The sequence below is a fragment of the Pinus tabuliformis genome, chromosome 1_2 (assembly GCF_031772625.1).
Source record: "Pinus tabuliformis cultivar Carrire ecotype Pingquan chromosome 1_2, CPIR1, whole genome shotgun sequence".
In the NCBI taxonomy this organism is placed as follows: Eukaryota; Viridiplantae; Streptophyta; class Pinopsida; order Pinales; family Pinaceae; genus Pinus; species Pinus tabuliformis.
In genome coordinates, this window is record NC_142298.1 from 644,742,511 (window position 1) to 644,769,907 (window position 27,397).

General features: G+C 38.9%; 1 protein-coding gene across 1 annotated transcript in view; it reads left to right on the plus strand.

Annotated features, from left to right (window-relative positions):
- LOC149207323 (uncharacterized) overlaps nucleotides 1-24,411 on the plus strand; it is a 90,303-nt gene extending 65,892 nt beyond the window's left edge. The window contains exons 2-3 of the mRNA XM_089395683.1: nucleotides 22,284-23,604; nucleotides 23,961-24,411. Coding sequence (XP_089251809.1) covers nucleotides 22,284-23,604; nucleotides 23,961-24,190 — 1,551 coding nt within the window. The 3' untranslated portion in view covers nucleotides 24,191-24,411. The remainder of the gene's footprint in view (nucleotides 1-22,283; nucleotides 23,605-23,960) is intronic.
- The last annotated feature ends 2,986 nt before the right edge of the window (nucleotides 24,412-27,397 follow it).

Genomic DNA, 27,397 nt, shown 5'->3' on the forward strand with positions numbered 1-27,397 from the left:
CATTTGTTAGTTCCCTTATCAGGTTCTGATTCAGAGTCGGAATGTGCGTCTGATTCAGAAGCTTTTAGCTCGGTCACTAGTGATTGCTTGGCCCGACACTCGTATTGTGAGTGGAGCTCTTATGGAACTCACACCATTTTCTCGTGTCCTTCTTTGTCTTCATGGTGTTGTTCTTTGCTTGCGGCTTCGGCGGGTTGTCCTGGGTAGCCCCGCCTTGGCTTGGTCCTTTGTTTTGTGGTTTGGGGGTGCCTTTTCCTTGCTTTGGATTCGCGGATCCAAAGTCTTGCTTCTTCTGTTTAAACTTTTGCTCAATCTTGACAACGTACCGGTACACCGTGCTGAGCGAGGAAATGTCCAAGAACTCCATCTCGTCCTGGATGTACTTGTGTAGATAGCCGTAGTACTTGAGCACCAAACGCCACTCAGTATCCTTGATACCCAGCGTCGTGCGAAGGGTATGGAAAATATTTGTGAACTCCGGCACATCTTGGCCCATCCCTGTCGTAGCGTGGTCCACTTTATGTATTTATCTTCATAGCTCCCAATAGGGTAATATTGTTCCTTGATGGCGTCTCGGAAAGAATCCTAAGTGCGTGCGACTGAGAACAACGAGGGTTCACTCGTCCTTTTGTTCATAGTAGGTTGGCGGCTTTGAGAAGTGCAAATGTAATCTTTTCCCGATTGGAAAAGTCATGAAGTGAAAAATATCCTCCCAACAAATTTAACCATTTATCTACGATGTTTGCATCTATCAGGCCTTCAAATATGGGAATATCGAAGTTAACTTGTACCTTAAAAGGAGTGGCGCTTCTAGAGTGGCTCCTGGATGAAGATGCATCGCCTGTGGGTAGTCGTCGAAGGATTTGGGCAAAGTTATCCATCATTGCGTCCCTCTGTTGCTCAAGCGCTTCCTCGAGCAACATTTTGAAAGGATCTCCTGCCCCCTCGTCTTTCTTTTCTTTTGCCATGGGAGGCCGTCGGGATTTGCGAGGCTAATCTTGCAAAGGTTCGACCAGATCGATCCGTAACTCCTTATATCTCAACTTCGTTGAGGACATGCAAAGAAAAACAGAGAAAGAGCAGACCCCTTTGATACCACTTATCCGAATTTAAACAGGAACACAACAAATTACAGATATAACCATAAATACAAAGATGGAGTAGAAATAACACTTCATTTCATTAATATCAAACACTGAAATATGCTTACAAACAGAATGGAAATAAGGCTAGCTCGGGCAATGGTAGCTTATCTCTGAGAAGAGATGTGGCAGCTACATACCTCTGAACTGTGTTTCAATGAGGCCCAAAGTCCTATTTATTATTGAGAAACAATGGAAAATCCTAAACATCCAAAAACCTAACCCTTGGAGATGAAGCGCCAAAACTGTGGGTCCCGTTTGGGTAAATTGGTACATCAACTTTCCGGGGTCGTAACTTTGGCATACGATCTCCGTTTGACTATCATAATACCTCATTTCGATGATCTTGAAGAGACGACCAAAAACACACAGGCAAGCCAGTTTGTGATGTTTTTGGTCTCTCTGTTTTCCCTAAAAATGTCATATAGGGCCTCAAAATGGCTCTGGAAGTTCAGGACCGGAAAAACTGCCAAAAATAGTAAACTCTGCTACAGTTAAGGAAACCGAAAAATTGAAAGAGACAGTGTTGGGGGTCCAAGTGGAATAGGTGGGTGGCCACCAATATCCACCTGGATCATGCGCTTTCTAGTGCATCTTCAGATAACATTGATAACTGGTTGGTGGATAGTGGGGCATCTGGACACTTGACTAGATATCGTGAAATCCTCTCAAAATTGGTTGAGAGGGAGACTAATTTGAACATTATACTTGGTGATAATTCTATTCATCTCGTCAAACGAATTGGCTCTGTGTCTTTTTGTGTGGATTCAGGTCAAACCATTCAACTGTTGGATGTGTTATATGCGCTAGGCTTGAAGAAGAATCTTGTCTCCATTTCAACTATGGAAGACAAAGGGTTTAGGGTTGCATTCATTAATGGAAAAGTCCTTGCATAGCTAAGGAAATCCATCTTAAGGGCAACCTTCACACTTGGTGCCAGAAATGAAGGCCTATATAGAATGTGTGGTTGACCAATTCAAGCATTGGTCCATGATAACACAAATCAGTGTGAGCTTTGGCATCTAAGATTTGCTCTCCTTCATTACAGGGCCTTGTCTAGTTTAAGCAAAATGGTTTCAAAAATTCCAAAGATTGAGTTAGATCATGAAGCTGTATGTTAGGGATGTGCTAGTGGAAAGAATGTCAAGAGACCATTCCCTTCTAGCAGTAGTAGGTCTAATGAGATTCTTCAACTTATTCATTTAGACCTTTGTGGGCCCATGCCAGTGACAACTCTTGGAGGATATTTACACTGTGTGATATTTGTTGATGATTTATCCCATAAGACTTGGATCTTCTTCTTGAAGACCAAGGATCATGTTTTCAACATGTTGAGGGACTTAAAAGCTCTAGTGGAAAATCAAAATGGAAAGAAGATCAAGATCTTGAGGACAAATAATGCAGGAGAATACACTTCAAACGAATTAAAGGAATTTTGTAAGGAAGTCGAGATTAAGAGGGAGGTGAATGTTCCATACAACACTCAACAAAATGAACTTGCTTAGAGGAAGAACAAGACCATCTTGAAAGCAATGAAAGCCATGATTCATGATCAAAAGCTTCCCATGTTTCTATGGGAAGAAGCAACAAATATTGCAGACTGCAGTATATACCCAAAATAGAAGCCCTCATCGAGTCTTGGGGGACAAGACTCCTAAAGAAGTTTTTATAGGTGTGAAACCAGAAGTTGGACACTTGAGAATATTTCGCTGCCCTGTCTACATTCATGTATCGAAGGAGAAGAGGTCAAAGCTAGAGGCTTCAAGAAAGAAAGGTACATTTGTTGGTTATTGTGAAAATTCTAAAGCTTACAGGATATATGTGCTAGGACAAAGGAACATTTAGTTTAGCTGGGATGTGACGTTTGATGAAGATGCTTCCCTTGGAAAAGCAAGGGACTCTCTTGTCCTTGCCAGCACTGAGAGAAGAGATGATACTATGAATGTAGAAGCAGAGCCATCTAGGCCAAAGCTTGACCTTCCAGAAGAGCCTATGGCACTTTTGGATCATTTAGATCCTCCTCCATGTGATCCCTCTGTTGATAAATCTAGGGGCAACAACATAGGATGATTTCTCTTGCTTTGATAGCTGTTTGTGGCGTGTTTTTACTTCACTTAATTAGCTTCTTCTTTCACTTGATTGTTATTAGTGTTTTTCTTCATCAAACAACTATCAAACCATAACAAACAATATGACAAAAGACACAAGATATAAGTGAGGGCCAAAACCTCTCCAACCCTGAGAGGAAAACCCACAAGAATTCTTCTTCTTATAGAATCTTTAATTGACGAATTTGAAGACCTAGACCCTTGACCACAAACCCCTCCAAGACCAAGTCAAAGCTTCTTCTTTATGAACTTCTCTTCCTTCAAGTCAATGTTGGTCAAACTCGTTCCACAACTTCAAATTTCGGCCCTAGTTCAGAATTTCGACTTCCTGTTGCAGATCTGCAATTTTGGCTTCTTCTGTAGAAACCCTAGGTCACACGTGTGGCTTGAAAATGGACAAATTTTCCTCCTTTCAACTTCGCTTGACCCGACTTCCTGTCCTTGACAATTCGACTTGCTAGAGAGACCTTTCTTGACCCAGAATTCAGCCCTTGATGATGACTACAATTTTGGTACTTGTTGCTGCAGAAGGATGCCCTAATCCACTTCACACGTGTGAGAAGAATACCCAAAAACAATCCTATAAACTCGATCTTTCTTCTCTTCTTTTTGTCCTCCTCTTACTCGCACTTCTCCTTTTCCTTGATCGAACTTGAGTGAGTTGTGAGTGAGCTCTTGAATGAGGCCGAGTGCCCTATATATAGGCTTCCTGTCACTTCAAATTAGGCTGCAACTTGTCACTGTCTCTAGGCCGACTTGTTGCTTGTGTAGGCTGACTTGTTCATTACACTTTGACAAGGTCTTGGAGGGTCTTTTGACTCAAATAATTTTCTTTACAATATATAACATGCCCAAGAAGGGTCTTTCATACATGACAATGACTCTTTTGACTTGTAGACTTAATGACAAGCCTTAGAAGCCCACAATGGGAGCTTGACCTAAAAATAAATTTTCTTCAGCATGAAACCCATGCCTCAAGAACAACAATAATAAATTTATTTTTCTCTTTACTTCAAATTCATAAAATTATGATTATATATGTCATTATGAAGACAAAACCAAGTTACATATTTCAACACCCCTTCTTAACTAGGGAGGTATTCATAATCCATACAAGGTACTTGGACATTCTCAAACTGAAGAATTCTTAGAAGAAGAGGCGAATTGGTGACCAATCTGTTTAGCATCATATCATCCAACATTGTCACATAGCAAGGCTTTTACTAACAACTCTCTCTCTACAAGATTAGAGCACAACGCTGGTGAGACCAATGACTTATAGACACCAACATCATTGTCTCTCAAGGTACATACCCCACCTGGGTGTTCACAGAGTATGTCCTTCCAGGACTATTCTTATCTTGGATTCCCAGTCCTCAAAGAATATTGGTCCTCTATGACTGTGCTTATCTTGGATGCCCTACCTCATCCTCAAAGAGTATCAGATGCCAGTTGCTACCGAATCCTCCATTCTTTCTTCCCAAAGTGAAAACAAGAATGATGTGTCTATCTCTCCCTCTCAATTAGGGAGGATATACCCATTCCTATAAAGGAATGTAGCCAAGGTCCTTGTTATTCAGGGACTTGACCAAGCTCCCTCTTAACCAAGAACTTGCTTCCAACAACTTTCTTCTCTAGGTGGAGATCATGGGACTATCAGTTGCTTGTGGGGCTCCTTCTTTTGATGTCATGAAGTTCATCTTTAACTTTATGGAGCCTTCATCTTTGGGACTTCTTTGTAGGGCATCGACCTCTTCCAATTCATGCTTCCTTTAAGATCTTTCATCTAATCACATGATTGCTAGTTGTAAGTGACATCTACAACCCTCTTTCGGTAGCCATGTATCAGCCCATCCAGATGTTGTTCAAAATAAAAAGTGAACATCAAATCATAGTTACCTTTTGTGATGGCCTTTCATCATGACATTTAGCTTGCCTACAACATCCTACACATTCATAAACACATCCCCAAGACTTCATATGTCAAGGGTCTCCTTTCTTTACAAACCTTATCATGATCTTCTTCTCTATGGAGATGTCATGATCAATACTTCTAGTCGTCGGATGTTCACTTGCGGTGATTGAAGTTGCATCTTTCACGATCTCTTCTTTCTTTCTTCACATATTGCTTCTTAGGAACTTTAATCCATAGTTCCTTTATCTTTGTCAACTACCTCATGTTCCATATGAGGACATATTATGTTGGTTTCATCTAGTCAATATGTGAACTATGCCTTATGTATCTTTTCAAAGGAGGAGATCCCTTTTCTTTGATCATGCTCATGAGATAGAGCATTTACCCATGCAACCATATGCTGACATGACTCAATTAAATACATGCATATATACCTCTTTCCTTCTTTTGGTCATCTAGGCTTCCTTCAACAACTTCCTTTTCTTGATTGAGAGTACTTCAACCATATCAACATGCTGCATTCCTTTGTCACCATACCGTCATCATTCTAAACAATGAATCCCATACAAGGTAGAATCCTCATCCTGCAAATGCTCCTTCCTAATGAAGATGATGTATGATGAACTCTATGCTAGATAGTCTTCTGCTACCCATAAGTATTACTTATGCTTTCAATGAGGCTACCAAGAGCTCCTTTGATGACTATGGTAGACTTCTATTTCAGCTATCTTTCAAGCTTCTTATGATCTCTTGCTTCAATTGTATGCTATTATGATGCCATCTCCTAAAATGATGCATCTTATCATGCTTCTAATGTTTCCTACCATGATAGCTATACTTTACAAAAGCTGAAAAGAACTTGGTGGAGGAGATTATCTCAATCATAGTAGAGATCTTTTACTTCCTCTTTCTTTGACTTCTTCTTTTTAGTTTCTTCTACTTCTTCGATAATTTTCGACATATCCTTCTTATTCTTTTTTTGAGGACCAAACCTTCCAAATTTTCCTTTCTTCTTAGCTATGGCAAAAAATGCTTGTGCTTGCTCGTTTGATCCCACATTGCTTTTTGCCTTCAGCGGGGTTTCATCAATTGTACACAATGACCAAAGTTCATTGAATGGGGTAGCTTCCTTCTTTCCATAGATGCTTGATGTAAAGTTGCCCCATTCCTCAGGTCATTGAGCACTATGGTGGTCATTTCTCTATTAGACATTATTTCTCCCAACTCTTGTAGTTGGTCTCTTATTTTTGATACCCTCATAAAATATGAGGCTATTCCATCTTCCTTAGATATCTTTATCATGTAGAGTTCTTGTCTTAATGATATCACTTCTTTAGCAGTACTTACGAAGAACAATTCTTTTAACTTTGTCATATATTTCTTTTGATGTCTCCAACTTTGATACATAAGGTATGAGGGAATCCTTGATGGATTCAATGAGAATCCTTTGAGTTCTTACTTCCACTTTCATATAGTTTGCTAGAGCTTAAACTTCTTCCTTTGGAGGCTTAGTAATTGATCCCTTAACATATTCAACGACTTCATTTTCTATGAGGATCAAATCTGTCATCTTCTTCAATGCAAGAAAGTTTGATGACCCAACCAAATTGTTGCTTTCCTTGCAAAATGAAGTCATTTTGATAGCAAATTCACTCATAAATATAAAGGTACTTAGTTGTCAAGTGAAGATACTCCTCGATGACAATATCTTCAACTTGATACGTTCTTGATTTTGGTGATGATGTTGATAATAGAAGATGTCTTCCTTCAAAAGTGATCCTTCAAAGAGGGAGATCACCTTGATTTGATGATGATGACAATACCTCTTCTTGCTTCCCTTGAATGTAGAGACTTCAAGATGCTTCAATGTGTAGTCCTTCTAGGTAGGGTCCTTGAGATCTTCTTTGATGATGATGTGCGAGCTTCCCAACAATTTTTCAAGTGAGAAACCTTTCTTTTGGTAAGCTAGGTTTTGAGGTCTTCTTTGCTTGTACTCGGTCCTCGTGAACGTCTTCTTGATGGTATGATGTCAATTGTTGATCTTTCTTGATACTCCTTTTGATAGTCCTAGGGTTTTCGCCTTTGAGTGTCCTGCTTTTAGCAGCATTTCCTTGTCTTGTCACCTGAGCTTTGATATCATGTTGGGAAATCTAGGGGCAACGACAAAGGATGATTTCTCTTGCTTTGATAACTGTTTGTGGTGTGTTTTTACTTCACTTAATTAGCTTCTTCTTTCACTTGATTATTATCAGTGTTTTTCTTCAATCAAACAACTATCAAACCATAAAGAACAATAAGACAAAGGACACAAGATATAGGCGATCATCCAGGGCCAAAACCTCTCCAACTCAGAGAGGAAAACCCACAAGAATTTTCTTCTTATAAAATCTTCACTTTACGAATTCGAAGACCTAGACCGTTGACCAAAAACCCCTCCAAGACCAAGTCAAGGCTTCTTCTTTATGAACTTCTCTACCTTCAAGTCAACACTGGTCAAACTTGTTCCACAACTTCAAATTTCAACCCTAGTTCAGAATTTTGACTTGTTGTTGCGGACCTGCAATTTTAGGTTCTTCTGCAGAAAACCTAGGTCACACGTGTGGCTTGAAAATGGTCAGATTTTCCTCCTTTCAACTTCGCTTGACCTGACTTCCTTTCCTTGACAATTCAACTAGCTAGAGAGGCCTTTCTTGACCCATAATTTTGGCCCTTGATGATGACTACAATTTTGGTACTTGCTGCTGCAGAAGGATGCCCTAATCCACTTTGCACGTGTGAGAAGAATACCCAAAAACAATCCTATATAAACTTGATATTTCTTCTCTTCTTTTCATCCTCCTCTTTTTCGCACTTCTCCTCTTCCTTGATTGAACTTAAGTGAGTTGTGAGTGGGTTCTTGAATGAGGCCGAGTGCCCTATAAATAGGCTTCCTGTCACTGTCTCTAGGCCGACCTGTTCATTACACTTTGACAAGGTCTAGGAGGGTCTTTTGACTCAAATAATTTTCTTTACAATATGTAACATGCCCAAGAAGGGTCTTTCATACATGAAAATGACTCTTTTGACTTGTAGACTTAATGCAAGCCCTAGAAGCTCACAATGGGAGCTTGACTTAAAAATTTTCTTGCCCAAGAAGGGTCTTTTATACATGAAAATGACTCTTTTGACTTGTAGAGTTAATGCAAGCTCTAGAAGCTCACAATGGGAGCTTGACCTAAATTTTTTCTTGAGCATGAAACTCATGCCTCAAGAACAACAATAATAAATTTATTTTTCTCATTACATCAAATACATAAAAGCATGATTACATATCTCATTATGAAGGCCAAACCTAGTTACATATTTCAACACATTCTTCCTTTAGGAAGAGACCTTTATGGCTTCGTGATACATTACAGGATGCAAAGAAACATTCAACCCCTAGAGGGACCTTTAGAGACAACAAAAAGCCTTGCAGATGTTAGGGATATTCTACATTGAAGAGCAACATCATACAATCTGAACTTGCCAATTATGAAGAAGCAGTGAAGGAACAAGTTTGTTGAGATGCCATGATAGAAAAACTTCAGTCCATCATGAAAAATGATGTATGGGAGGTTGTTCTGAGACCTGAGGGGAAGTCTGTAGTGGCTTCCAAGTGGGATATACAAAATCAAACATGCAACTGATGGTAGCATTGAAAAGTTCAAAGCGAGGTTCTTGGCTAGAGGATTATCCTAGAAAAAGGGAAAAGATTATGACGAGATATTTGCTCATGTTGCCAGATACACTACGATCTGGTCTATCATTGCTCTAGTTGATAATCAGGGGTGGAGTCTTCATCAGATGGATGTGACGACAACTTTTCTTCATGGTATACATAAGGAAGAAGTGTACCTGGAACAACCTCAGGGCTTTGAGGAACATGACAGGGAAACCCTTGTTTCTAGATTTAAGAAATCCCTTTATGGACTGAAGCAAGCCCCTCAGGCTTGGCATGCTCAGATTGATGGATACCTGATGATGCTTGGATTTAAAAAAAGCAATGCTGATCCTAACCTTTACTTCAAGGTTGTCCAAGGTATGCCTATGATTTTGGTTTTATATGTTGATGATTTGTTCATGACAGGAGCAGAGCCTCTGATCATCCAGTGTAAGAGGGAGCTTGCCTCCGAATTTGAGATGAAAGATCTTGGGTTGATGCACTATTTCTTGGGCTTAGAAGTGTGGCAGAAACTTGGAGAGATTTTCCTTAGCCAAGGAAAATATGTTGTCAAACTCTTGGAGAGATTTGGGATGGTGGATTGCAAATCCATGGCCACACCGATGGAGGAAAACTTCAAGAAGTTATGTGGTGAAGCTGCGGGACCAAATCTAGTGGATCCTTCTATATACCGATAGCTGATTGGGGCTTTAATGTTTCTAGTCAACACTAATCTAGATATATGTTTTGCTATTAACACCTTGAGCTAGTTCATGGTGGAACCTTTGCATGCTCACTGGGTGGCCACAAAACATGTGTTGAGATATCTACATGGGACGATCAGTCATGGACTGAGATATGCCTCCGGTGATGATTTGAGACTACATAGATATAGAGATGAGATTGGGATGGTAGTGTTATTGACAGGAAGAGCACATTAGGGTGCTGCTTTGGCTTGGGATCTGTGATGATTTCTTGGATGAGCAGGAAGCAAAGATCTGTCGCATATTATAGCTAGGATGACTAATTGTGAGGCAGTGTGGCTGCCGAAGCTCTTTGTAAAGCAGTTTGATTATGTGCCAGATACGACCGTGATATATTGTGATAGTCAAAGCGGGATCAGGCTTTTAGAAAATCTAGTATTCCATGATAGGTCGAAGCACATCAAGATCAGGTACAACTACATCAGAGATATGGTACAGAGAGGAGCAGTGATGTTCCAACACATCTTGATAGATGAAAAAGTTGCAGACATTCTCACCAAGCCTTTGCCGAAAGCGAAGTTCTTATTCTTCATAGAGTAGCTTGGAGTGCAAGAGAATGTATCCCTCCTTGGGAGGGAACACTGTTGGTTGAGAACATTGAGCATATGCCCTTCCCTTAGTCTTTCGACTAGGCATGGACTTGGTTGGGGGGGGGTGAGCAATGAGGCTCCTGGGTTGTGAGGGTACTCCTTGGAGCCATGGACTTGGCTGAGTACATACCCCAAAGCATCCTACCCGCAAGTCACCTTCGTGTCATTATTGACCAAGGGCCATATTAAGATGGTTAAGCATGTTGGGATTGCCACCCATTTGGCTAGTGGGTGAGGAGACTTAGGTGTGCGTGATCTTTGTCAAGGTTGGATGCAATTGCCATGGACTTGGTTGTGGTAAATTGATCTCCCCTAAGTGTTGGATGCAAGTGTTCTACCACTTGATTGTCAAGGATCAAGCTGGGTGAGAATCAATCAATGGACATAGGGTGTGTGTGATCTTTACCAAGGTCATTTATGATTGCCATGGACTTGGTTGTGGTACATCGATCTTCCCTATTGCCAGTGTGGATCATTTTTCTTCTTCTGTGGATCGAGTCATCATTGTTCCACTGAGATGAGATGAGATGGTGCTGCAACTATCAACTTCCATTATGTCGAGACATGTACATTTGAGATGAGAGTTATGATGCAGTTGGAAATTCCTCCCTAACTTAGAGGGAGCATTGAAATTGACAGCGACAAGATGGATTTCCCCAAGGAGAGGCCCAACTACCCCAAGGAAGAACTATTCTGCTTCAAGAGAAAATTCAAATTAGACAAGGAAAAATTATTATTTTATGTTTGACCAAGTCAGCCCCACATGTGTGTAAAGCCACATCCTAAAATGCATACAAATAGAGCATCATTGAACCTCATTTGGACACGCAACATAACATCACATATGATCTGAAATTCGTAGAAGTCAATCCACACGTGTGAAGGAGCAAGGAGACATTTCAAGACATCGTTGACCAACCTCTTTTCTCTCTGTTTGACTTTTGTTGACTTGGGCTATTTATTATCTGTTTGACAAAGGGTTTGACTATCTCGAGGCTGAAAATTGCAGGAGGACTTTGAAAAGCCATGTCCTAAAATGCATATATATAGAGCATCGCTGAACCTCATTTGGAGTCTGGACACACAACATAACATCACATCTGATTTGAAATTCGGAGAAGTCAATCCACATGTGCGAAGGAGCAGGGAGACATTTCAAGACCACGTTGACCAACCTCTTTTCTCTCTGTTCAACTTTTGTTGACTTGGGCTATTTGTCATCTGTTGGATCTAGGGTTTGACTGTCTTGGAGGCTGAAAATTATAGGTCTTTGACTCTGTTTGATCGAATTTTGACGGAGGAAAGAAGGCCAAATATTTTGATGTGTTCACTGAAACTTTAACTCTTTGCGTTGATCGAAATTTAGATTGTTTTTGGGCGTTGACCACAAGGTTGACTGTTGACTTCGATCAAGATTTTTTTGTGGAATTGTAGGCCGAAATTTGGCCCTTTGATAGAGTTGTAGGAGACTGAAATTCGACCCTTTGACCAAACTGTTGATTGATAACAAATTGTTGATAATTCTCTCTCATTTCACTGGATTTGAATTGGTTGACTTGGGAAAGTCCACTGTTATGGATGTACAAATTGGATTACGTATCTCAGCTGAACATTGATTGAATATCCAAGAAGAAGAAGAATTGATTTGGGTTTTCTTCCTTGTGGGGTTTTGCCCTGGTCTTTGACCAAAAATCTTTGTGTCTCATTTTGCTTGGCTATCTTCTATTGTGCATTACTATTTACTGTTCTATCTATAATTGCTTAACTATTTTGGGGTGAATGAAATTGAATGCTACATTGTTTAAGTAATTATAACAACATAAAACTTGAGAAAAATTAATAGTAATTGCATAAGGTTAAGAGTCAATTAGACAACTTCCACAGGTCTAGACACTTAGGCCTATGCGCAAGTACCCGTTTGAGCTACAAACATCAACACTCCCTCATAGTGGGGAAGGTATTCTACACCATTCCTAGCTTGTCCTTGTAAAACACAAACTTCCTTTTCACCAATGGTTTGGTGAGAATGTGTGCAACCTACTCATGTATGGAGATATATTGAAGCTTTAATGCCCCTTTCTAGATCTTGTCTCTGATGAAGTGATACCTAATCTCAATATGCTTGGAATGGTCATAGAACACTGGATTCTTAGAGAGTTTGATACAACTTTGATTATCACAATGTATCATTGGAGGCTCCAACTCTTGACCAAATAATCTTGTAAGAAACTTGCGAAGTCAAATGGCCTCACAAGTAACAATACTTGCTGCCATATACTTTTCCTCTGCTGAGCTGAGTGCCACGAAAGTATGCTTCTTGTTGAACTAGGAAATCATCATTGATCCAAGACTGAAGTAGCGCCCTGAGGTGCTCTTCCTATTGGCTGCATTGTCGCCCAATCTGAGTCTGTCTATCCTTGCAATTTCACTCCACCTCCAAGATACTATAAACCATACTACATTGTACCTCTCAAGTACCTCAACACATGTTTCATTGCTACCCAATGCACCTGCCTAGGCTCCACCATGAATTGGATCAAGGTGTTTGCAACAAAATGAGTATTTAGCCTGGTGTTGATCGAATATATCAAGTACCATACAACTATCTATACAAAGTGGGATCCGCCAACTCTGAATCTGAAGTCAAGGCTTTCTTCAAATTAGTGATCATAGGTGTAGCCATAGCTCTATAGTCCTCCATCTCAAATATACTTAGCTTCTACTTGGTAAATTACCTCCTTTTTTATGATGCCCTTGGTTTAGGGCACCAAGCGATGACTAGAGATATATGATTCTAGATAAACAAGGACATAGGGCTCCATTCTTGTCCCAGTGAGATCCCAGAGAAACCCCTAAACTACACCTCATTCCAATAGTTAGTCCAGTCTCACATTAAGACTTTCTAGACTTTCGTGACAGGTTCGCTCTCGCAGATAGTTGCACAATATTTGCTCAAGCTCCTTGGCCAATTATTCTTCAAGACAAACATCTACACCAAGTTTCTCCATTCGACCTTAGATCTCAGGAGAGAGATATAGTGCTCTAGGATTGCCTCTTACATCTAGTATCATAGGCCAATGAGCCACTCATCTTGTACGTACTTGTAATGTCCTAGGGGAATTTAGGGTTTTATTTCTAGTTTGGGTTCCCAACATATAAAAATTTCATGGATACAAATAACATATATTTTTTCTCATGTCACACAATTATTCAACAAAAATGATAGAAATCTTGAAAAGAATTAGTAGTCCAATTAACCAGAGATATAAATAGTTTACAATCCAATACTGTAACAAGAGTAATAAACTAATCCAACAATTCGATTGTTTCCAAAAATTAACAGTTTATCATATACTACAGAGCTTGATTAATACACTAAAGAAATCCTATAACAGTTCGTAGCCAAGGTGGGCCAAATTCCAATCATGAATGCGCTGATCTCATCCTTACTACCTCGCTGTCTTGGATTTCTTCTTCCTAGTTGTAAACCACAACCCTAACTGCCCGAATTTCCTGAACAGAATGACGTAGAGAATATCACCAAACGAGTTTGCCTCATGCTATAAATCTTGTTGTAGCCTGTAGGGATGCCACAAAACCCCTCCGAGATTGCCTCAGACCACGAATCTGGGCCACAAAGATGCCACAAAACCCTCAAAGATGCCTCAAAGTTGCCTTAGGGTGCCACGTTTTCCTTAGAGAATGCCCGAGTTGCCTCATAAATGTGCCATAGTGCCTTAGAGATGCCAAGTTTGCCTCGAAAGGGCTCAGGAGTGCTCAAAATTGCCTCAGAATTTTGCTCCAGAGACGCCCAATTTACTTTAGAGGTGCCCTAATGCGAGTCTTCTTTAGACAAATTACTACGCTCTAAGAGAAGCCACACGAAGGACTTCATTTGACAATAAGAAACCACTTCAGTCCAGACCCGAGTTGCTCAAGAATAACTTGTGCCAAGACCATATAGAATCTTCAATTTCCTCAAACTAGAACAATTTTCCTAAATTGTGCGAGGACAAGAAGGATGGCTAGGTAGGGTGGGATCACCTCCACCGAAACTAGTCAAAGAAGAGGAAGGGGTCTTAAAAGCCTCAAAGCTTCAGGCTCAAGAAAAGCGGAGACAAATTAATCCAATCCAATGATGATCAAAATGATTCTACTCTCTTGTATTTATAGCTTTTCTTGTGGGGGTTTTCCCTCCTTAATTGAGAGGGGTTCAAGACAACCCCAACTTTGGGCTTTTTGCCCTAGCTACACCAAAACTTACCCCATGTTACCCAAACATTGGGTAATTGGGGTTTTTCCCTTTATCAAAGACGATAGCTTATGAGGATTGATAGGGTACTTCGTCCCTTTAGCAATTAATCCATAGGGGACATTACAATCCTTCTCCTAAATCACCTCTTCATTCTTTGGAGTTGGCTATCTAGGGTTTTAAATTAGCATGCTCTTTTATTTCTTGATTTTTGTCTTATATAGGAGCCTCTTTAGTGCTCTTGCTGTATATCGATATTATTTTACCTTTCACAATCCCATTGTTCAACTTTGTGGTCATCGGTTGGACCTTAATACATTTATGTTATTTTATCTACTGTGTACTTCTTGTGAATACGGAAGATCTTCCCTGACCTTTGCCATGTCTCTAACCCTTGGAAGTAATCCATCATCTCGAATTTTGTAGCCAAGTTTGCCTTGAACCCTACTACGAGCCTCTTTGCACATGTGAGAAGCAAATCATCTAGTACAATGCCAACATGAGTGGATCATCTCCAACAAGTTTGAAGTATAACTTGGGATCCGCCTCACCCTTGGTGAAGCCCATTCTTAATAAATACCTATCAACCTTAGAGTACCACACCCTGCATCCCTTCATGAGTCCATATAAGGCCTTCTTGAGTTTGCGCACATGAGACTCCCTCCCATGTACCTTAAATCCCTAAGGCAGCTTTATATATACCTCCTTAATCACCATGTTGAGGAACACTGTCTTCACATTCATCTGATCTATCCTCCATTTCATGACTGGAGCAATAGATAGAGGACAACTCAAATGGAAGTATATTTGGTGATTAGAGAAAATGTCTCCCCATAGTCCACTCCCTCTTTTTGGGAGAATCCTCTCACCACAAACCTCACCTTGTACTTTATGCTACCATTTGCAACATGCTTGATCTTGAAGACCTACCTCAAACTCACCACTGACATGCCCTCTAGTCTTGGCACTATATCCCATACATCATTCCTCATAATGGAGTTATACTCCTTAATTATGGTATCTCTCCAAACCTGCTTATTTGTTGCCTCTTGAAAATCGGAAAGGTTCATAATCAATAATGTTGCTCATAAGTGCCATGTAGTTTGAAAACTTTCTCGGAGGTCTACTCACCCTCACTGTGCTCCTAGGAGCCTTCACGTGCTCCTGAGCATCCCTCAATGTTTGCTCAAACCACTTGGGTCTCATGAATGAATTGGAGGGAGTTAATGAATCCTCTCGACTTGAAGGTTGATTCCCTGATCTGGAAGTCTTTGCACATTGTTCTACCTTTGGAGCCTCTTGCTCCTCGTCCTTTGTCGCTGCTAGTGGCAACTCATGAGACTTCCTAGATTACAATTTCTCCTTGAACTTGACATCTCTGCTCACAAACTGTCTTCCTTTGTGTTGGCATGAAGAACTTGTAAGCTTTTGAGGTCTCACTATACCTAACAAATATCCCCTTCTCCCTTGAAGGCTTCGGCTTTGTCCTCTTCTCCACATGCACACGAATGTATATTGGACAACCAAAGATATTCAAGTGTCCTATCTCTTGTTTCAACCTAGTGAATGCCTCCTCTGGAGTTTTGTTTCCCTATATTCTATGAGGACTCTTGTTCTGCACATACATTGCAACGTTACATGCCTTTGCCCAAAGAAACATAGGTAGATCTTGGTCATGTATCATTGCCTTGGTAGAACCAACGATGGACCTATTCTCTCTCTGCAACTCCATTTTGTTGAGGGTTGTACGAGACTGTTATCTCCCTCTTGATCCTTACCTCCTTGCATAAATCCTTGAAATCATTGGAGGTGTACTCACTCCCATTCTCTAACTTCAAGACCTTGATCCTCCTCTCTGTCTGGTTCTCTACCCATGCCTTGAACTCACAGAAACAACTAAGGACATCATCCTCGGTCTTCATGAAGAAGATCCTGAAGAAAATCCAGGTTTTCCTGGAATAGTCATCTATAAACATGTGAAGACCCAGGTTTTCCTGATAAAGTCATCTATAAACATATCATAGTGTAGTGACCACTGCACTAATGCCATTGACATTGGTCCACACACATATGAATGGACATGATTCAAGATTCCCTTGGACCTTCTCTCCCTGGTTGGAAAAGTAGCCTTGGCATTCTTTCCATGTGCAAACCTTTTGCACATTCCATGTTGCTTAATATTGAACTATGGGAGACTAGTGACAATCTTCCTCAGAATTGGCAACACCTTGTAGTGCAAGTGTCCCATCCTTTTGTGCTACAGCTGACACAGTTTGTCACTGCTATGTACCAAGGCTTGTACTAGCTTCCCCTGCAACTTGTAAAGACTACCTTCTCTAATTCCAATGATCCCTGCTGTATTAGGACTAGCTGACTCTAGACATGTGAGTACCTATCCCTTCGGAAACATCACAACAAATCCTCTGTCCTCCATAGCTGAGACTGAGTGAAAGTTCTTTCTCAACCCTGGCACATATAGCACCTTCTTAGCCTTTATCATATGGTGTGATGCATCACTATCCAAGTACCAAGCACTCTCAATGATAATGTTGGTAGATATACAGGGGACCATTGAAAAGTCCATTCCAAATTTTGTTGCAAACTCATCATGCTGTACTTCTTTTGATGCCGTTGTTTGCAACCAATTCCCCTTCCATTCTTCTTGGGACACTATGATGCATACTGCCCATTCTTATGGCAAATGAAGCAGTTGAGCTTCCCCAAGTCCTTGCCTGACTCTGTTGTTGATCCCTCACCCTTACCCTTCTTGCAAGAACCCTTTCCTTTGCATATCTTGGCATAGATAACCAAGGCTAGGTTCTCCTCTCCATCTCCTCGCTTGGTGGCTTTAGACAACTCACAAGCCTCTTCCTGGATGCAATCATCCCAAATCTTATCAAATTTGGGAAGATTTTCCCGAGAGCAGGGTCCCTTGACAAATGGTTCTTATGACTTGGGAAAGCCATTCAGTGCCACATTCACGAGCTTTATGCCCTCCACCTTCTCCCCAGTTGTTGCAAGCTGATCACGTGTCTAGGTGATCCTTATGAGATAGCTAGTAACTTTATCAGTCTTCAACATCTGGATAGATATGAGTTTGTTTCTCAAGATCATCTTCTTTTTCGTGTTGTCACTCTGGAACAAGTCCACTAGAGCCTTGAACATTTCCTTGGTTGTCTCCTCCTCCTCCAAGCGAGGGATCAAGTGATCCTTCATGACATCCATGATGATCTGCTGAGCTTTAATGTCCTTTTCATGGGCTGCCAACTGTGTTGCATCTTTTGGTGGTTGAATTTCCTTATCAACGGTTTTCCAAAGTTTTCCGAAGGACATGATCCTTTAAAAGCATGGTCACCCTCGCCTTCCAAGACAGGAAGCTAGATGCTCCATCCAACTGGTCTTCAAACTTGGGACCAATTGTTTCCATTTCTAGATCTGATAAAAATTTGCTGTGTGCTTATTCTTTCAATCACCCACAAGAATATAAATATTGTTGGTTTATAGATTCTTTAAGATCTCCTTGTAGATATGATAGATCTGCTGCAAGTATTTGCGGATTTGTGTTTTGGTCCTTTTAAAACACCCACTAAAATTGAACTCTGTTAAACTCTTGACTAGTATGGCCTCCCTCTCTCCCTTTGAAGTATGGATCCCATTGTTGGCTGATTTGTATAAAACTTATAAATTGGCCTCCCTCTAAGAGTGTAAGCTTCGATACCATGTTAAATTTTCTAATCTCATTAAATGACTAATTATTTCCTAGTAAATCTCCTTGCTAATTTTAAGTTAAATTGCCATTATGCTGAATAAACAATACCTTTGGGGATTTTAAATAGCAAATAAATAAATTTTCAACGGAAGTTAAAATTATAATCCAATCTCCACAAATACACAGAACTTTTGTTGCCCTTCAAAATTATGCTTTTCATTTATTAATCTTAAAGCATACAAGGGTTCCCTTATGGGGAAAATGGCCCAACTGAGAAAAATACAAGGTACAACAAATTCATAAATTTTCTGGGCACTTCTGGAAGTTAAAATTATAACCCAATCTCCACAAATACACAGAAATTTTGTTGCCCTTCAAAAATATGCTTTTCATTTATTAATCTTAAAGCATACAAGGGCTCCCTTATGGGGAGAATGGCCCAAATGAGAAAAATACAAGCTACAACAAATTCATAATTTTTCTGGGCACTTGTATGAGCTGTACGACCTTATGAATTTTCCCTCGATTGACCCCACAACCTTGTTGCGCTTGTATGGCCGTGCATATATGACTCTGCGTGCGCTGTTCTAACAGCTGCACTCGCACATGCGACCTGCTTGTGTGATCCGCGACACATGTGAGGCTGTGCGGCTATACTTCTGTGCTCCCTTGGACCTGCAGGTGACTCGGCCTTTTCCAAACTGTTGTATGACTCTGCTGGGGGTTGACTCCTTGCTGTGGAATTCTCTCTTGCTATTTCCTCTTCGGAACCTGAACACTTGGATGAAAGCCCTTCACCCAATCACTGAAATCTCCTTTTCTCTAGTGCTCGCTGTCTCTTTTTCCTTAGCCTAACCTTCCTTTCATAAAATTGAGCTATTGACTGAATCCACAATCCTAATCTCCTAAATGATTGACAGTTGATATTAGATCTCAACATCACTTGAGATCAACGGTTGAGTTTCATCTAATTCAGTAATGTAGATAATTTTGGCATTTCATTTGATTAACTCACTTCTTTTATAAAAATAAATTATGTTAATAATTAAAATAGTTGCTAAGGTTAAGTGTCAATTAGACGATTTCCACACATCTAGACACTTAGACATGTGTGGAAGTACTTGTCTGAGCTACAAACACCAACCATAATATTAACAATAGTAATCTAATTTTAAGGTCACGGCCAAGCCATACACCAAATTGGTGTATGAGACCCCCTTGTTTGTGGGACAAGGGACCTGCCTCTGTGCATCGATTTGACTACTAATGTCTATAAAGGTGTCTTACACAACACACATCAAGTGGTACATCTCTCTGCTCTTCATTAATGTAGTTTTCACTAAATTTGATCTTTACACTGCATGGTGACTTCAAGCTCTAGATCCTTATTTACCCATCCTAATGGATATGGATGAATATAGTCATGAACTTTCAATCTAAGCTTCCTTACTAGATCCTTTGCTATGAGTTTGGCTTGTGAGTCAAAATGAAATAGATCATCCACCTTTGTTTTCTTGTGTTGGATCTTGATATGGAAAAGTTGGTTATCTCCTTTTCTTCCTTGGGATGGAGCCTACTCAGGTTAACCTCCTACATTATAGTGAAAACAATCTTTTCATCTACATTTGAGTTACTGTCTACGTGGTTACCTGAATTCATGACTATCATGTTCTTCTTTTTGTGGTTCTTTGGATTCAGTGCTGGTTGTAGTTTGCAACACTTGTCTTCAGTATGACTATTGATATTACAATGGTCGCAATGCTTGCTTTTCTTACACTGGTTTGTAGTGTCTGTTGTCTTTCATTTCTTGCTTCCCTCATTGGAGGCACTTGGTGGCCTATCTGCTTGGAATTATTTGGTTGTCCTTTCTTCTTGTTTATCTCTAGTCATTGTGCTTAGACCCAGGCCTCATCAATGATCCTATGTTTAAAGAGCATCACTTCCTTAAAAGATGTGGAGAAAGCCCAAATATTCGAGTACATTTGAGCTCTTGGAAGATATTTACAACATTATGACTTTTTTCTGAACTCAGTGTTGTACTCGTGTACACTCTACCCCTACTTCTATGGGAGTAATGCCAATGGATCCATTGGTTCCCTTTGTACCAAAAATGTTAGATTGGGATTTAATAATAGTTTTCAACACGTCCACCTTAGTTATTGGGGGATTACTCTCCAGCATAAGTATCTTTGTGTGGCATTCCCACCAAGTTTGGGCATAGACCTCTAACATCAACCAAGCAAATTATATCCTTTACTCTTCCCCTATGTTCATTGAAATAAACTTCCAAATGTTGCAACCATTAATCAACTTAGCAATATTTATCTCACCTTGATAGGGTTTGATGTTCACTTTTGCTTCCACTTTGAACATAGATTGGGTAGAGATGATGGTGGAATTTCTCTCGTTCCTCGGCTCTTTTCTTGGCTTCTAGTTTGGAACTTTGGATCTTCTTTGTCTCTAGATCCCTCGTCAAAGCTAGTCCTAGAGCTACAAAATTCCCTATAAGCTTCAAACTTGCTCTCTAACACTATGTCATTCCTTGTATCGTTATTGTACTTATCCATCGGGGTTGGGTTTTGAGACTTATTTCTTTAAGCCAATTTGGATCTTGCAATTTCTCACAAACCCTGAAGAAAACTGCTCTGATACCAATATGATTTGTAAATGACGCTGGATATTCCATTGGAACAATTTGTCACAATAGATATTTTGCAAAATATCTCTATTATGTAGTATTTATTTATTTTTATAACTTAATATTACGAGAGTTCAGTGTAGTGATCAAATTATTGAGATAAACTAAGGATGCAGTAAAAAGAGCTACAACAATAAACATCACATCGTCCACACAATGAACACAAGATATATTCTAGGAAACACAGTATGGACATTGTGACACTGACATTTTATTGTTGCTATAGGGATAAGCTATAGACACTCTGACTTTTTATTGTTGCTATAGGGTCTTCTATTTCCTTTGTTTTGCTCACAATGCCCCAGTCCTTTTTCTTCTCAACTATGTAATAGTCAATCAATACAACAAGACTGGAACCCCTTCCTCTCTTCCTAGCAGCTCAGTATTTAAGATGTCCTGATACTTGTCTAAGTTTAGGGTTAGGGGATTTGCATGCCTCAACTCCCGATTAAGGTTAGGGCTTTGGATTCTCTAGAATTTTCTTGTTTGTCTACGCTTGTCTAGCTCCAGATGCGTGGGTAATGGACCTGACATGACATTCACTCGCTGCCATGGTGGTTAAAAGCATAAGTGAACTTGCAGGAGGCTTACTTTCTCATATGGATTCCAATTTAGATGATCTTTGCACCATTGGAAAGATTTTGACTACAATGTTGGAGAGCTGCCAACTTTGTCTGCAAAGTTTTGATTCCCCAAAATGGCTATTGAGTACTCCATAAAGGGTCTAGAAGTTTTAGGATGACAAATCACCAAAATAAGACCTACCCCTAAGAGGCCCCCTAAAGTATCAAAATAGATGACAAATTGTCAAATTATGAGTGATCTGAAATGGATCGCCCCTTTTCAAGAGATATTATTGGATTGTTTCAGCTAGAGTGATCTGCATAGTATCCTGGGTCATTGAGAACACAGTTAGTGAAATTAAAGCGGGGCTAGACCATAATGATAAAAAATTCCAAGGGGCAGATGCCAGACCTACCAAACCACACTGATAACATGGTTGTCTAATAAGCATGGGCTTCCCCAGGGAAAACATCTCAATTCATATAAACCATCTTCTATGCCAATTTTTAAAGAAAGAGCAGCATTAGATAGCAGACAATGACTTCTATATGTTTGAGGTTCATACTAGTAAACCAGAATTGATCAATTCATACTAGTAAAACAAAATTTCTCAAATGGAGCTTCAAATCATTTTTCTGTTCTCCTTGGATTTCTTCTCAACCAATTGTTCACATGAATACCCTGCATTTTGCAAGTTTATTATAATTTTCTTTACACAACACCTTCAGTCAGGTGCCATGCACATCCTTTGAAGACTCTAGAGATGGTCTCTTTTGTTTTTTCTGTGAAATATGAGGTTTTCCTTTTGTTTTTGCATGTTTATATTACTGAAAAATTATAAGATGTATATATATTGCAGGTTTACATACCTGAGGATGAAATTGGAACACTTCCGGATCCTTATGGAGATGTATGTTGTACTGAATGTAACAATTGTGGTGATGACGATCTTTTACTTCTCTGTGACATGTGCGATTCAGCAGCACATACATTCTGTGTTGGCCTTGGTAGGGCTGTTCCTCTGGGAGATTGGTTTTGCCGTTCCTGTGAAGAATCCAGGAATGTCAATTGCAGTTCATCAGAAGATGAGGCTGATGACATTGTGCTTGATTTTCATAATGAAGGTGCTGAGTTAAGAGAAGTGGCTGCAATTGCTGAAATTGTGTCAGAAGTTTGTCAGCAACCTGTTGTATCATCATCGCTATCATCTAGGCATATGGCAAGTTCAACACCAAAAAGAGTGAAAAGGAGGGTAATTCGAAGACAACCACCAAGACTATCAAATACAACCAGGGCCTTTGCCGCACAGTCCCAAGTGTCACTTTCTGCCAGTGCAGCCGAGGCAACTGGGTCTGTGTCCATACCACCTTCTGGAGGTGCAAGAACTCATTCTCATCGGCGCATGTTGCAGGAAAGAATTCAAGCTATGCGTGAAAACTGGAGGGCACTGCAAAGTGGTCAGCTGCAGTTTTCTTCATATCCTTTCTCCCATAATGATACGACACATGATGGATCCAGAAAAGACGTACATTCTGCCTCCAATAACTGCATAAAGGCAAATACACAAAGACCTGACAATCAAAATGATATTGATAAGGCGTGGGCTTTGATGGAACGTGCAAAATCATTGGGAGGCAGGGATGCAGGTTTTGATGATTGCCAGAAAGCCAAAAGCTCTCATCAGGCTTCATCATCTTCTCGGGTTAAAGGAGAATCCCTTCATGTTCAGCAAAATGCAAGTTCAAGGACATTTTCTGGTCCAAATTCAAGATCAGGTAGCACACCCATTGTGCCACATAACAATTCTCTCTCAAAAAGTAGAATTCCTCCTGTTAGATCAATGTCACTGTCTTCTGAAAATTCAAGAACTCAAAAAGGTGATTGTGAAAACAATGGCAATCAAGGTGCTGCAACTACAATGAATGGGAGGGAAAATGTCGATAGGTTATCAGCAGATATCTTGCAAAGGCCAAGTCGTAATAATGTGCTTCAAGGAACTAATCCTCCAAGCATAGTATTTATTTCTGGAGCCTCTACTGGAACCCACAATCCATGTTCTAGTCCAAATGTTTCTGCTTGTTTTGGTTCGCAGTCTCGTGAAGTTGGTTCCAGTGCAAAAGAAAAAGTCTTATCGATGGTGAAAACTCACTTGCACCCAATTTATAGAAGCAAGAAGTTAGGTATGGTTTGATACTATGTATGCTTTATTGAAGAAATTGATGCTTTACTGTGCATGCCAAACGTCTGATTATGAAATTAAAGCACTCTATTTCAATGGGTTATAATTTTGTGCTATTCTCATTCGTTCAACTTAAAGACGTCTCTTGTCGCAATTTTATACTTCACTTTTGATGGATATGATTGATTTTATTTAAACTTCAATTCTTTGAAGAGTTCTGCGTCAATTTACGTTTATGCTATTTGGGGTTAGTAGATGAATATGCCATTGAAATTTCAATTTTTGTCTGAAACACTATTTTACGTTCGTTTCACTGACTCACTTTAAGTGTATCTGGTGTTTTGATTATTTGCTTAGGAGCTGATCAATTCAGGGAGATCGCAAGAATATCAACGCACTCAATTCTCGCAGCTTGTGGATTAGAGTATTATGGAAAGAGAGTGCATCCCTTCCAAAGAATATCCTGTTCCCATTTAAACCAGCAGAGACAATCTCCCAGCTTGATGCCTATGTGCTGTAATGAATGCTTTGGTTCCTTTGTAAGGGATGTGGTATGCAGTGTTGCAGATGAAAAAGTAAAGAAGTAGGTTGTGTATGAAAGAAATGTTTTTAGTGCAGGCATGCTAAAATTATAACTTCCAAATCTATTTTGTAAATAGATTCTTTTGTCTGTCGTCTGTGCATTTTGTATCAGTGAAAATGTCATTTTTACTGCACTTTAAAAACCATCATGCATTGGCTGTTTTCAAGTTGCCTTTTCCACTGCAGTTTATAATCATCATGTGGGGACTACTTTCAAAATGTTACATATCATATGACCAAAGGATCACAAGATAACTTAAATAAGTCATTTACTATATGTTATATAAGAACCCTTATACTATATGTTATATAAGAACTCTTCCATTTTTGAAATATATGATGAAAATAATATACGATGAAAATTGGATGAGCTTTGAATCAAAAGCAGGACTTGCCCCATGGGCTTCTCCGCACTGACCTAAGTGCCTCACTGGTTCACCATCAAGGTGTGGTTTAACTACAAGGGATGCCAAGTGTGGATGTGGACTTAACCTCAAAAGATTTTGGTTTAATGCACATGCGACAGAATTGTTGCAAGTCCTGTTGACTTTGGAATGGCTCATTGCTTTTTGATTAACGAGCCTATCAAACGAGGCATTGTCAGGGTGCCCCATGTGGAACACACAAGTGACCAAGTTAAAAGAGTAGGTTGCCAATGATGTAACAGTCTTTGGCCTGTTAGCTCTGTGATAGGGTTGTACAGATATGTATAAAGGGAATGCTGATTGGATACAATTTGATCGTTATCGAGTTATGTCCCATGTGTTGTGTGTAATTGGGAGTCTTGGTATCGGAGGTCAATTTAGATAGTTTGCTACGTTAGTCCTGTGGCCTTTCTTGTGCTTGATGAATAAGCGGATCTATTGAGGAAGTTCATCCACTTTATATGTCAATTGTACTTGAGCATTTCTAGTACTTATCGTCTTGGGTATCAGTACAGTTGGGTGTGTTTAAGAGGTTTGCACAGATAGATTGTTACTTTAATCTTGTTGCTTTTTTCTTTTTAATGTTTGATGACAAAGCAGATCTCCTTCTTGTGTGAATTGCTTTCCCATTTTTTCACAATTGTGAAAATTGTAATTATTACGAAGTTAACGAGTATTGTGATGTAAAATGTAAAAACAAAGACTTCTAGGCCTAAATGCTTTTTATTTAATTTGGAGTAAAATAAGCTAGAAAATTTTACTTTCCAAAGGAAAATAGATAATATGTGAAAATTGTAATGATGGGTACTCTTATATTATTACAAAGTTGATGGGAATTATCATGTAAAAACAAAGATTTCTAGGCCTAACTCATTTTTATTTAATTTGGAGTAAAATAAACTTTGATAATATTATAATATCAAGGGGAACTTTTAATATATGGCTTTCTAACTCTATAAACATATTCTCATTAGTAAGGAAACTTTTAATATATGACTTTCTAGCTCTATAAACATATTCTCATTAGTAAGATTGCAGTTATTCATTGATGAATAGCAACTACTTATACTTTTATTAGTGAAACTGTATAAACATATTCTCGTTAGTAAGATTGCAGCTCTATAAACAGATTCTCATTAGTAAGATTGCAGTTATTCATTGATGAATAGCAACCACTTATACTTTTATTAGTGAAACTGTATAAACATATTCTCATTAGTAAGATTGCAGTTATTTATTGATGAATAGCAACCACTTATACTTTCATTAGTGAAACTGTAACTACTCATTGATCCATCATTAATGAATCAATGAACCTTATTTAATTGAAACAATAATGGATCCATCCATCATTAATGAATTAGTGAAACTATTACTATTTCTATTTAATGGAAACAATAATGGATCCATCCATCATTAATGAATTAGTGAAACTATAACTATTCGTGGATGATGAGTCAATGAACTTTATTTAATAGAAACAATAATGGATCCATCATTAATGAATAACAGTAAGTGAGCTTTATTTAATTAAAAATGTCAATGCAATATTACCTTTGATGGAATATAGAAAATCAAGTTGCATTGAAACCATGCATATGGATTAAATATAACATATATAACTTTATTATATAACTTTATTTAATAGAAACAATAATGGATCCATCCATCATTAATGAATTAGTGAAACTATAACTATTTGTGGATGATGAGTCAATGAACTTTATTTAATAGAAACAACAACGGATCCATCATTAATGAATAACAGTAAGTGAGCTTTTTCTAATAAAAAATGTCAATGCAATATCACCTTTTATGGAATATAGAAAATCTAGTTGCATTAAAATCATGCATATGGATTAAACATAACATATAGAACTTTATTTACTAGAAACAATAATGGACCCATCATTAATGAATAACAATAAGTGAGCTTTATTTATTTAAAAATGTCAATGCAATATCACCTTTTATGGAATATAGAAAATCAAGTTGCATTAAAATTATGCATATGGATTAAACATAACATATATAACTTAGGTTAGTGTTATGTTGGCTAATTCAGCGAAAGAAGCATTAGAAAATGTAAAGCATTTGCTTGATTCATTATGTTTTAATCTCATTTCTTGATCTAAGTGAGGTGAGATATAATCTCGATAACTAAGAACTTTCAAGATTAGAGTTAGGGATTTAGTTCAATAATTATAGCGTATAGCAACACACGATATATCGGTTCAAGATTGAGAGAGACATCTTAGAGGGGAGTGTAATACTCTAGTGTGTTGGGTATGAGGAAGGGGGCGGCAAAGAGATCTAGATCAACAAAGGAGGACTTGATTAATTAGATTAAATCTAATTGTTTTGCATGTATTTTCTCAGTTGGGTTGTTATTTTAAGACGAAAGCCTAAGTAGGTTTTGAATATTTCAATGATGAATTGATTTGATTGGGCAGAATGTGATATGTTGTGAAAAATCGGTGACCCGATTCCCTAGTGCAACAATTGATTAAATTTCTATTACTTGATAATTTATGAATCAAGTTATTTACAATGTTACACAGTAAGCATCGAAATAAATACCACTGCAACTTTCACAACATAAATAATATGTGGAAACAACTATTGAGCAAGAAAGAAATAACACACACAATTGACACTCTTGTTTTTGGACAATGTCTCTGGAAAAATCCAATGTGGGAAAATTGGTGCAACAGTGGAGGGTTTTAATTATTATGCAGTAGCTTTTGAATATAATATTTAGATGCCTTGCTGACTAATCCAATACAG